This window comes from Biomphalaria glabrata, chromosome 12, assembly GCF_947242115.1.
Source record: "Biomphalaria glabrata chromosome 12, xgBioGlab47.1, whole genome shotgun sequence".
Lineage (NCBI taxonomy): Eukaryota > Metazoa > Mollusca > Gastropoda > Planorbidae > Biomphalaria > Biomphalaria glabrata.
This window is the reverse complement of record NC_074722.1, coordinates 37,257,382-37,270,410: the sequence shown is the minus strand read 5'-3', so window position 1 is coordinate 37,270,410 and position 13,029 is coordinate 37,257,382. Positions and strand designations below refer to the sequence as shown.

At 34.7% G+C, this 13,029-nt stretch overlaps 1 protein-coding gene across 1 annotated transcript; it reads right to left on the bottom strand.

The window, feature by feature from the left end:
* Window positions 1-1,113: 1,113 nt before the first annotated feature.
* On the bottom strand, window positions 1,114-12,542 carry LOC106077169 (required for meiotic nuclear division protein 1 homolog). Its single transcript, XM_056007139.1, has 11 exons — window positions 12,267-12,542; window positions 9,632-10,062; window positions 9,343-9,457; window positions 8,643-8,715; window positions 7,056-7,095; window positions 6,127-6,227; window positions 5,852-6,023; window positions 3,811-3,887; window positions 3,561-3,681; window positions 2,590-2,706; window positions 1,114-1,514 (listed from the first exon to the last, which is right to left on the bottom strand). The coding sequence occupies exons 2-11, from the start codon at window positions 10,046-10,048 to the stop codon at window positions 1,395-1,397; spliced, it is 1,353 nt and encodes a 450-aa protein (XP_055863114.1). The 5' UTR covers window positions 10,049-10,062; window positions 12,267-12,542; the 3' UTR covers window positions 1,114-1,394.
* Window positions 12,543-13,029: the final 487 nt, after the last annotated feature.

The following is a 13,029-nucleotide window of genomic DNA, read 5'->3' as shown; positions in this document are numbered from 1 at the left end:
AACACAGTAAATGTCCTTCAAGGAACATAATTTCTTCCATGAGATCCTATATTCTTCTCAATTCCTTGCCCATGCTAAGCCAACAGATACTACTGCAGTATTAACCATTGGATTATTTTGTTTCCAAATCCTTCTCAGAACTACCTGTGGATAAGACCCTTAGCTAAGTTAGATTACTGAGATGATTATACAAATTATATGTTTGATATTCAATGCAGCTTAGCACAAACTTTCCTGTTGAGTCTATGGTTTTGATCATGTTCTTTATTATCAAACCTGTTTTTCTCAGTCAAAGCATGGACTCCATCAGTTTTTAACATTAGCCATCTTGTTCCAAGTTAACCCAAGACTTTCAACACAGTTCTGCATTGCATTGAATAAATACTGGTTTGAGTTTGTGTCTTTAATTGAATGTTTCAAAAATATTGCCAATAAGCATAATCTTCGTTTACTTTAAACTTTTTAGAATGACATTTAGAGACAATGTTTCTTTAGCCTCTTCATCATAATGATAAGAATCAAAATTTCAATAATTTATATACATATTCGAAAAAAAGTTATTTTAATATCTTTGAAATCTGTGGGCAAACCTGATTTCTGTGTCGCCCGCAGATCATAATTAGCCCACCCCTGGTTTAGATCTATGCAATTATCTTTCATAAGTAATAAGACATATTTCTATAGCTTCAATAAAAAAAAAATTCATTAAATACTTTTGCTTAAAACCACACCTTCACCTGTCCCTGCTGGACATGATCTTTTAGCTTTTTTCTATTTCTCCAGTCTTTTGCCAGGATTAGAGTCTTCCATTCCTTAATGTTGTCTTCCCATCACTTCCTTTGTCTGCCTCTTCTTCTTTACCCTGGTACTGTTCCCTGCAGAAAAAGTCTTTGCAAGCTGTGAAGATCTTGACATAGTCTGTACAAGGTCTTCAAGTATTCTCTTTAAACCAAACTCTTATATTTTTTTCAAGTCAGTGATGATGATAGTATGTCTTATATCTATATTCAGACAAAACAACACAATGTGGCACAATGTTAGGCCTCTATCTTCTACTCCCCACACACTTTTTTAAGATGGCCTATTGGTAATGATAACAAATTATTAAAACTGTTTTCATAGTTCGTAATTTTATTATTTGTTCAAATAAATCACAGTACAACATATTCAATTTATTTGAAACTAATAACTGGGACTGATTGCCATATGAGGGTTCTTCAGTACCAGCTTTTAATACAACTAACTTATTTATAAAACTTAAATGCTAGGAACAATGTCCAGAAGTCCGAAATCATTAAATAATAAAGATTATACATTCAACTAGTTTCACCCACACATATGATCTTTCTAGTTTGATGGAGTGTCTGATGTGAAATGTGGCTCTAGAAATGTTTCTAGTTTGATGGAGTGTCTGATGTGAAATGTGGCTCTAGAAATGTTTCTGGTGAATTTTTCACTTGCTTGGAGCGAGAAGCAAAATATTTCTCTGCATAGCGAGCACAGGCAAACAGAACCTATTGAACAGAAAATTCAAAAGACAAAATCAGTAACACATTCCTCAATGCTAACTAATAATAATGAAATTTTTACATACCGTAACAAAATAAAATTGAAGTGGCTTTTAACATTTATTTGATCAAATGACAATGTTATTGCAAATGCCAAAGTGGACATCAGAGACTACAGTGAAAACAGTATGCCACAGACTATGTTTTTTCTTTATTTGGTAAAGCTTAAAGGGTGAAATGTTTTGAACGTTAGTTCATGGGCAGCCTGCCAGTAAATAGCTTTGGAAAGAGACACCAGGAAAACTCTTACCAAACATTTGTGATCAAAAGGAAAGGTACTGTCAAAGACAGCAAAATAAGAATATTAATCGACTCCGGAAGACAGTGGGAAGCGTGGTCAAGAGGCCAAGTGCGCTTGAACTTGGCTTGGCTACCTAGAAGGGGGCTCGAGGTTCGACACCCGACTCGGGCAGAGTTGTGTTTACGGAGCGCCTAAACGCAGCACGGAAAACCAACTCCTAGATACCCCCTCCCGTCCACTGGTCCACAAATGAGATTGGACCAAAAAGCGCTCTGAGCATGCTATAAGCATGAAAGTAGCGCTATATAAAAGCTATAATATTAATAATAATATAGCAAAGCTGGGTTTGTGTAGCCACGTCAAATACTGCACTCTTCCTTAATCTTTGAACAGAAGACAAGCTTTATTAGACCTATACTAGAAAAAGTTTACCAATAACTTAACTTAGTCAACTGTCATGATAGCTAGGTTTATACAAACACAGCACTATCATATCAGAAACAGCTTGTAAATCTTATAAAATACAGACGTTACTTCAAATAAGGATGATTACGTCATACGCGTCATGCATCTAATCATGCATGTTAACAAATGACTTAAATTTTGCTGGCTCAGGCAACCCATTCCATGCTCTAAATTTGTCCTAGCATATGGAACGGGGAATGTGGATTTATCTTTGTGCCTCCATTCAAGAAAACTTAACTCTAACTAAAGCATGAAAAAACTGTTTAATTAATACAACTAAAATCTCTGTCAATAGCCTCAAAGACTAAAACTTACCTCCACCAAGATAAGGATGATGATCATGAGTTCAAGTCTTGTGTGGTGAGCATCATTGAGATGTGAGTTCACCAAATCAGTCAGTTCACAGCAGTGATTAATCTTTTCATTGATGACCTGAGTTTCGAGCAAATAAAACAATTAATTGCAAGAGTAAAATTGCTAAAATGAGACTCCTTAGGACAGCTGAAAATATGACTTTACAAAAGTTGTTATATTTTTATATCAATGATGCCAGCACTGATTTGGAGAGTTGAAGTCTATATTATATAGTCAAAACCAGTTAATCTGGCCATACTGGAACACAACTAATTTGGTCCTAATAAGCAACTGGTCCAATTAACTGGATTTGACTGTATAGTTAGGATTTGTTTAATCTGAATAAGTGGTTGGTCCTATTGACTGGTGGCCTGTGTCACATCATTGTTTGTGACATGAATTAGTGCGAATCACGAAGTATAACCTTTTGTTGTGTTTCACAAGAAAGTGAAACCTAATTGAGAATTATGGGCAGGAAATCTAGTTCTGGGAGTTAACAACATGGTTAGAGAAGCAGTCGACGCCATGAGTATTACAGAAGACAGACGTGTTAGGTCTGTAGAATAGAAAGCTTCACTAATTGTATATTTGACGAATTTCAATTTGGATTATATTGTGCTTTGATTATATTGTGAATTAAAGTGAAGTAATATATGGGATTTAATGAAGGCTGGAATTGCCAGGGAACTGTTATTCTATTTTATGGTAAATAAATATTGTCTGCTGATCAAGGTCTTACTTGATTACTATTAATATCTGCTGTGCTGTGCTAATGATATATGAGATAAAAAGTAGTACAGCAACTCAAGTAAAACAAGACATCTTTAATTATTTTAATATGTACAATCCAATGTCACTCAATAAGGAGTTGACAGTCTGATTCAACTGTGCATACCATAAAAAAGAAACTATGAATAAAACGAAACCCTTACTCTTGTTCTCTTGGCAATGTTGAGGTAAAAGTATAAAGATCTATACAGCGGCTCTAAGGATTGTCTATCCCAGTAAAAATCAGGGGTGTCCAACAAATCAGAGCTTAGGTTTATTAAATGCCTGGAAAAAGAAATTTTAGAAACACATAGTAAGAAATTTAAAGTTTAGGGATACTAATTAATACATTTTAATGCTAAAAAAAAACATTCACAAATAATACTTAACACATTGAAAGAATTCTGAAATTACCTTAAAGAGAACAGCTCCCCAATTTTCATCAGTATTTGTCTCCGAGAGATTCCAATTTTATGACCTTTCCTCAAATCCTAAATACATAAGATTATGTGCTTATAAATATTATCTAAAGATAGTAAGCTTACAGTTGAATACTACAGTCTACCTAAATCTTCGAACTTGAAGACAAGACTTATAAGTATCTATGGATAATACAGTACTGCAGTAGTCTAGTGAGATTGCAAACACTTCTCAAAGAAACTTAACCATGTATAGTGCATCTTTAATGGCATATTATCCAGAAATTGAATTCTTCTTTTTCTTCAAGTAGTTTTTACCACACTATCCTTGAAGTTTCATTCAGGGTAAGACCAATCCAATCCTTGAAATGGTGGGAAGCGTGGTCGAGAGGCTAAGTGCGCTTGAACTTGGCTTGTCTTGGCTACCTAGAAGGGGGCTCGAGGTTCGACACCCGACTCGGGCAGAGTTGTGTTTACTGAGCGCCTAAAGGCAGCACGGAAAACCAACTCCTAGATACCCCCTCCCCCCCACTGGTCCACAAATGAGATTGGACCAAAAGCACTCTGAGCATGCTATAAGCATGAAAGTAGCGCTATATAAAAGCTATAATAATAATTGTGTTTAGACCAATTTCTTTTGCCTGCCTTTTGTTTTTAAAGGGTATCATGGATCTTCTATCATAGCTTTAAAATAACATTTTTAAAAAGTCACTTTTACGAGTCCCATTTTTACTTTTCAATCCTGTCACAAACTTTCTAATTTAAAATCATTTAACAATGGTTACAATGTCCTTGTGTGACCTGTTTGACTAATCCATGCTGTTTAGAAGTTCTTCATTTCAGATTTATTCTGTTACTTTACCACCTCGCAGCTACGTAAAGCATCTCATCTCCATAGCTTGGCTGTTAGAAACAAGGATTTCTAGACTTATAAGAATGTAGTCTGAACCAAGGTGTGCATCCTTTTTATTGAGGTCTATATTTTTATCAGCCAAAATTACCATTAGCTTTGTGAGTACTGCTTTTGTATGTGCTATTCTCTTGCTTGCTATTTTAGGCTTGGACCTGATAGTTTCAAGGTAAATAAACTCTTGACCATTAATTAACATTAATCTTTAATCTGCTGGTCATCAGAAGAGTTTCACCTGCATCCATTCTCAATATGCTTTGTACACTATATTACAATTTCAAATAAAGCCATACAAAAATTTTTGTAAAATGTTTTACATGTTTTCGATGTTCCTTCAGAGTTGAAGATAATTACTTCCTAGTCCAAACCTCCCGCAGGACGACGGGGGATGGGAGCGGGCAGGGTTTGAACCCTGGACCATCGATAAATCTGAACGATAGTCCAGCGCGCAAACTGCACGACCAGGCAGCCATTGCCTAGTTGAAACTGTGTCATTGATGATGCAGTCACAGAAGTATAAAGTTGTTCACTATGTCAAAGTGTTTAGGATGATGATAATAATTTCATTCATAGAGTGCCATAAACAAACAAAATGTAGGCTCAAGGTGCTGTGATAATATTACACACATAAAAACGAGAGCTAAAATGACAAACTAACAAAGTTTTGAACAGATAGGTGTAAATGTTCTTCTTGAATGTAGTGAAGCATGTTGTCTGTCTGAGATCAATTGGTAAATGATGCCATTTACTGAACACATTTTCTAGTATCTAGTCTTTAATAAGGATCCAATATTTATTTGATATCTTTTATATAATGTATTGGAGGCGCGATGGTCAAGTGGTAAAGTGTTTGGCTTCCGAACTAAAAGTCCCAGGTTCAAATCCTGGTGAAGACTAGATTTTTAATTCTGGGTGCCTTTGAGTCCACCCAGCTCTAACGGGTATCTGACATTAGTTGGGTAAAAGTAAAGATGGCTAGTCGTTGTGATGGCCACAAGACATCCTAGTTGACTGTTTTGCCACAGAAACAGATGAACTTTAAATCATCTTTAAATCATGTGGATTGCAAGACTTGAAAGGAAAACCTTACTTTCATATGATGTATAATGTAATATTTATTGCCTACCTCAATAATGTCTTCTATAGAGGATACAAACTTGTTCAACGAACTCTCCCAGATGGCCAGTTTTACAGACTGTGCCATTGCATTAGAAAAACTGTACATCTCCAGGACTTTGTCTTTTTCTTCCTCACTCAGTTTTATATGTATTGTTTCCCCTTGTAAATGAGACCTATCACTAAATAGTCAAACAAAAGATATTCAAAATAAAATAGACATAAAACGATAAAGTCGAAAACTTTAAACTTGAAAAACAAAAAATGCTACAGATAAAATATTACTTGACGTAAACGAAATCCATCTCCTCTCTTTCAAACAAAACAAGACTGGAGATGTATGGACCTTCAGCAAATTTTGTTAATACTTTGATGAACGCAGATCTCTGGAAACAAAACACGAGAGGCAAAGGAGTTGTGTTATATCAAAACAAGCAAAATACAGAAAAATACATTAAAAAAACAAACAAGAAGGTTATATTAAGCGCAGTTGTATAGATTAGTTTGGATCAACACATGAGAGAACAGAATTCAGGACTTATGTTACTATAACATCAAAGAAGCATTCACATCTTGTGAAAAGCCACCACTAGGATCATCGGACCACAGAACAGTACAACTGCTGCCTAATTACCTCAATTCAAAAAACTGTACAAGAATGGGCTCAAGACAACATTCTCAAACTACAGGGTTGTCTAGACTGCACCGACTGGAATTTGTTTATTATTTTATTATTATGTAATTAAATTTGCAGTAGATCTAGACTAACGATAATAAATATGTGCTATTAGAAATATTTTTACTTACTGTTTTGTTTAGCGCAAATTCACGCTTTTAGCTTTCTCATTATGCATTGATCCTATCATTTGTCTGGACCAGTTGGTAAGGGGTGGGGGGAGAAAGAAAGGGGTTATCTGGGTGATTGCTTTTTAAATGTATTTATATATATTTTAAAAAATTGGGGCTGGGCCCCAAATAGGTTAACTCAGGAGCCTAAAAACAACTGCATTCAGTGCAATGGTATCTAAGTCAAAGGGTGGGAATTCAACAGAGACCCAGTAACCCAGTCAAAACAAGTTTCCCATAGCCTGACTCTGTCAGTGACACTTGTTCTTTAAGACTGTCACTACAAAATAACAAAGTCACTGAAAATTCTATGTGCAGTGAATTTAAGTGAATTAATGACAACTTAGAACTGTTTCAACTTGACTCACTTCAACTTCAGGTATACACCAGAAGACCACAGATCCATCCCTGTAAAGACCAACAAAATGTTACAAAAATGATGATTCAAGTTTTTAGAAATAATACATTTCTTAGCAATAGCCACAGTGAAAATAATTCATGATTTCTCATTTTCAATGATTATTGCCCTTTGTAACCATTGTAAATGAGCTCTTCAGGGACTCGTTCTTGATTAAATTCAAGAAAGTTAGTGCATATAAATGCCTTGTTACTGGTTACAAGATATTGTTCATATAATGTAATCCCCTTTCAGACCATGCAGTCTATAAGGCAGAAGATGTAAAGGTAATCTGTTTTTGCGGCCCACGGTTAACAATGGTGTCATGTGGCTAGCATAAAGACCAACCACCTGAACTTTTTCCCAACTAATGTCAGGTACCCATCAGAGCTGGGTGGACTGAGTGGCGCCCTAAATATCCAGAAATTAAAAATCCCAGTCTTCATCAGGATTTGAACATGGGACCCTCCAGTTCAGAAGCCAAGAGCTTTACCACTCCACTGCTGTGCCTCTATTATTCATATAAGGCTTCCATTACTTTCAGACAAGCAGGTTTGAGATTAAATTTACAGGCACAAATAGGAAAAATTTTTTTAAAAATCTTGAATGAACAAAATTTGTCAAAATAACAAATGTGTACATGTAAGAAAAAAAAAAGGCTTGAACAGTTTAATGGGATTAACAGTACCAGACTGGTGGACCGATTTTTCAATACTTGCCTATTTCATAAAAAAATGAGTCAGAATAAAAAACAATTCCCAATCAATAGTAATTAAGAAAAGTTTCCCCTTTCAGACCTTGCGATCTATGGGGCAGATGATGTTAAGGTCATCTGTTTCTTTGGCCAATGGTTAACGAGCAGGGTGTTATGTGGCCAGCACAATGACCAACCGCCTTTACTTTCCCCAACTAAAGTCAGGTACCCATTAGAGTTGGGTGGACTCAGGGGCACTCTAAAAATTCTGAAATTCAAAATCTCAGTCTTCACCGAGATTTGAACCCAGGACCTCAGGGTTAGGAAGCCAAGCGCTTAACCATTTGACCATCGCACCCCCAATATTAATTAAACTACATGTTTAGCTTTGCCAATGGTTGTGCACATGTGATTACCCTGAATTACATGAAAATTTGAAATAAACATGAATTATGCAAGTACAAGGTAGGTCTAGGCTTGTAATAAGCCTAAAGTTTGATTAATATTTTAGGGCTCAGAATTTTATTCAAAATAATGTTTTTTACCTCCACTAAAAGATACTGTGAGAGATTGATAGGAAAAAAAAACACATGATTTTTATTAGATCTAGAGCTTTAACTCTTTCTCTCCTAACTAACGATACCAGCGTTGATTCCACCAGAATGTGGTAAATAATTACGGAGAGAAAGAGTTAAAGATAACAAGTAAAGGGGTGTGTGGTGCCCAGGAGCTTAGGACACAGGGGACAGTCTGTGTCAGGGGCTTATACATGTGAATGAAAACAAAAAAAAAAAAATAAATTTGAACTTGAAAAAAAAAAATGGGATCGGGTTTCAGTGACAATAAATTAGAAAACCAACTTACTCAAATACAAATATTTCTTTAGGCTTTTGCTCCACATTATATTTGCCTCTCACGTGTATGGCATCAGTAACATCTGCAACAAAAAGTTTGTATGACATCAACCTCATCCAATTTTTTTAAATTTTTCGTTACATTTGTAATTTCTATATATATGCATTTATGTAGCGTTTTCACTTAGGGGTCTTTGGGCAAGTTTTGACTATTTTAAGAGGTCAAAAAAGTTTGAGAACCTGTCCTAAAGAAATTTTTTTTTTACAATTTTTCAAGTTAAATGTACAGAAAATATTAGTAAAATCAAAATAATAGCTTTTCAATTTCTTATCTCAATAGATGTAGTTTTATTTCCCGACATTAAAATATCTTCAGTATGATATATATTTTTTAAAATTCAAAATGTATAGTATTTTCCTTTTAGACAGAAGAGTTCTAATTTAAATAGCAATGAACTACAAGAGTGTAGTACGGCTTTGATAATTACTGATCCTCTTAACTTGTCCCAAACAAAGATAAAAAGCTATTTGAGGAAGCTCAACCTCTCAATATTCTAAACTCTTATCAAAAACAATCCTAGTGTTAACCAGAACTCAAAAACTTGAGTCCCTCAGCCTTAAAATCTATTGCTTCAACTACTCCACCACCCCAAGAGCAAAAAGGTTCGATTCTATTCAATTTCCACGCAGTAGAAAAAAAAAAAAGTTACCTGAAGGTAATTTCTCCACTGCATAAAGACCTTGCTTGACCAAAAAAATCTCTAGAGACTTGAGATCTATTTCTTCAGCTACTGCATAGGCTACTACATTATCTTTTTGTAAAGTCTGCGTGGAAACAAGTTTTTGTTAATGAAGTTAGGTTTTTTTTATTACCACATAATTGGGTAAAACATTTAAATAAAAGTTTAATTTAAACACAAGAGCGTCTGCTAGGAGAATGTGTGTAAGAAACTTCCCTTTGTCGTGTTTTTGTCTGGGTTTAACTTAAAGCAGACATACCTCATTCTCGTCAGTTGTTTTAGGAATCTTTTTACGTGTCTGCCGTCGTACTTGCAGAGCAGAATGATCTTGAAGAAGTGCAGAGGATTCAATTTTTGTTGAGTAACGATGTTGCGGTGAGTTGGTGTAACAACGTTGTTGGCAACTGTGTGTTAAACAATAAATCAATGACCTCCTTTTCAGAGTGCTGCATGCACTGGACAATGGACGATGCTGTGTACAGCATGATTTCTTCAAGTGAGATGATGATGAGGACAACACTGTCGTCCCACTGAATAAACAATTTACTGCTGGCTCTTCTATTGATCTTTTAGTGATTCCCCCTGGCAGGACAGGAAGCTTCATTGATGTTACAAATGACCGCGGCAGATGAGGTTTAATAAGTTTATGTAAAAGTTTGAACATATGCCCTTCCATTCCTTCACTCTATGCTAAAAATAAAAAAAAAAAAATTGTGTACACATCTTATTACGAATAATATTATTATATTATAAATAAGATAAACAATTTGCCAGAATGGTTATTCCAGATATATTTTGGATGAAGATAAAGTGAAATCATCATCATCATCATACTCCATTTGAGTGAGGCTCAAATCCTCTCTTGCTAAACCCCTGGACAGAAACCCTGCTGTCTTGCATAGTGCATGCATGTCACCATACGGGTCGAGAATATTTGGTTTCCCAGACCTGTCAAGGCGGAGATCAGCAAGTCTGGGGCAGTCAAACAGAATATAGGGCACAGTTTCCTCTTCTCCGCAGCGGGGGCACCATGAATTTTTTCTTGCATGTAATACTAATAGGCTTGAGTTGCCTAGTGAACAAATAACACACCTGATAGTCAAGGAAATCATCATCATCATCATACTCCAAGTCCGGGGGAGTCAAACAAAATATAGGGCACAGTTACCTCTTCTTCTCCGCAGGGGGGGCACCATGAATTTTTTCTTGTGTGTAATACTAATAGGCTTGAGTTCCCTAGCGAACAAATAACACACCTGATAGTCAAGGATACATCTAAATCTACTCATACACAGGCCAAACGTGTCTTACACCACCCTTTCATTGTTGGTTACTAAGTTAAATGGATCTAGATCTATTTCGTCTATGCATTTTTGAAAATTTTCTGTAATATTTGTATTTATAAAGTAACTCATTGAATTTCTTAAAAAATGCAAGAACTTTAAGAATGTAATAATACATCATGTTTCCAACACACATTTTAATAATTCTTAATGTCATCGATGTGCATAATGTATCAGGAACTACCGGCATATAAAATAGATAACCTAAAAAAAAAAAGTTAAAGTTTATTAAAATAACCCCATAACAACTAATATGCATATTATCCCAAATAAATATATGTTTGTGTAGTTTACACCAAGCTTTTTTTTTTAATCTTTCAAGAACGTTTGTAAAAACATCTTCTGTATGTATCATAGGCAATGTGTTGACGCTTGTCATGGACTATAAAAGAAATATAATCATTGATAAACCCATCCTTAAATAGTTCTTGGCCCTTTAGTAAAATATTCATATAGTTGTTTGAACATTCATGAACTGGGTTGATGTACTCAGTATATTTTTAAATGTTTGTGAATGCAAAATCTTTAAAAAATAGAGGAACAACATCAATGGAAATATAGGACAATATGGCCATTCTCCTCTTTGTTGTTCAACCACTACATGCCTTAGCTTAAAAAAGTAGATTAGAAATCTCATTGGATAGAAAATTTAAAAACAACAAAACTTTGGTTTTAAAATAGCTTGTTTGTAATAAATCTAGTCTTCTAGTACCAGATAGTGAAAGACATTTTAAGAAACAATCACTTTTTTATATTTTAACAATTTTTTGAAAATGCCTTGATCTACTTCTACTAGACTAGACTAGGGTAGAAGTCAGTTTGTAGTAGATCTAGCCTAGGGCTAGCCCTTTCCTTATAATTATATTTTAAAAAATAACACATTTTCTAAAAACATTGTTAAATATAGAGCCTAGACCTTAGTCTTAGTCGCCTTAGATGCATCTATTCAAGTTTCATTTGATAAAGGAATGGACATGCCACATGGTGAATGAATGGTAAATGATGAATTACTGATGGTGACTAACTCCAAGTAGATCTACTAGTGAAAGGCAATGAATGGTGAATGAATGGATTGGAACACATTGAATGATTAAGCCTTGAAAATCAATGGACCTCATTCACCAATCCTAAACAAACAACATTTAGTCACGTGATCATATTAATAAAACAACGGAAAAAACTGTCACGTGACAGCCATCGTGTATTAAAAATTAGATTGTAAATTATATAGAACTTAGAAGAGATAGAGCACCACGTGGCTAAATGTTGTTTGTTTACCATTGGTGAATGAGGTCCATTAGAATTAGATCTACTTAACTTAAATATAAAAGTCTTAATTAAGTTAATAAGTTAAAGTTAAGTTAATAAGTTGAATTTAAATTCATTTTAAAATTAATTATCATTAACGTTATGGTACTGGTACAATCATGACATAGACGGTCATAGACATAAGAATTATTAAGAATAATCATAATGGATCATTTAATATACTCTATAGACTCTAGTGACTAGTCTCTACTCACTTTGCAGTTTAATTACTTAAATACTCACTCAGTCACTGAGATTACTTTACTCAGAGTCACTCAGACTCTCAAAATCTACTGATACTGACTCTGTGACACTCTCACTCTGTCTCTTAGTCTTAGCCTCTAGACTACACTCGATAAATTAATTCCTAATCATTAAATCAATAAATTATCGTGTTTGTCTCTTGGTGTGTTGCATCAACAGGTAGATATAGATCTAGATTATATAATTTAGATCTCTAATTATAGATGAAGATCGAGATCTCTTGTCACTCTTCACTCTAGACTGTGTCTACATCTGACATGTTTCGTAGTTCGTTTAATAATAGTCTTATATGTTTTTTAAGTAACCAAGGGGAAAAAAAATCAAACTCGAACACAGGCCTATATATAATACTAGAAATGTAGATTACTTACCTATAAAATAATAGTTTTAAGCGGTGGCGGCGCAAGATATTGATCTAAATCTAAATTTGGTGTGAGCGAGTTGTATTTTGCGAGGTCCTCTTGTGAAACAAAAAAATGTATATTTTAAAAAATTAAGCACTTGCAACTGTCATCATTTATTTATGAAAATGCCATTAAAGAGAAACTAAATATACTTTCTGCTTCTAGCTTTACTGAACTCGAGATAAGATAATTTTTATTGGTCCTATGAAATGGAAATTCAGTTTGACTACAATTGACCACCTCAGCGTAACTACTGTAACAATAACAATATAGATGCAAATACGAACAACATTCACACAAGAAACACATATAGGGCCTACGCACTCACAACCAGCGCT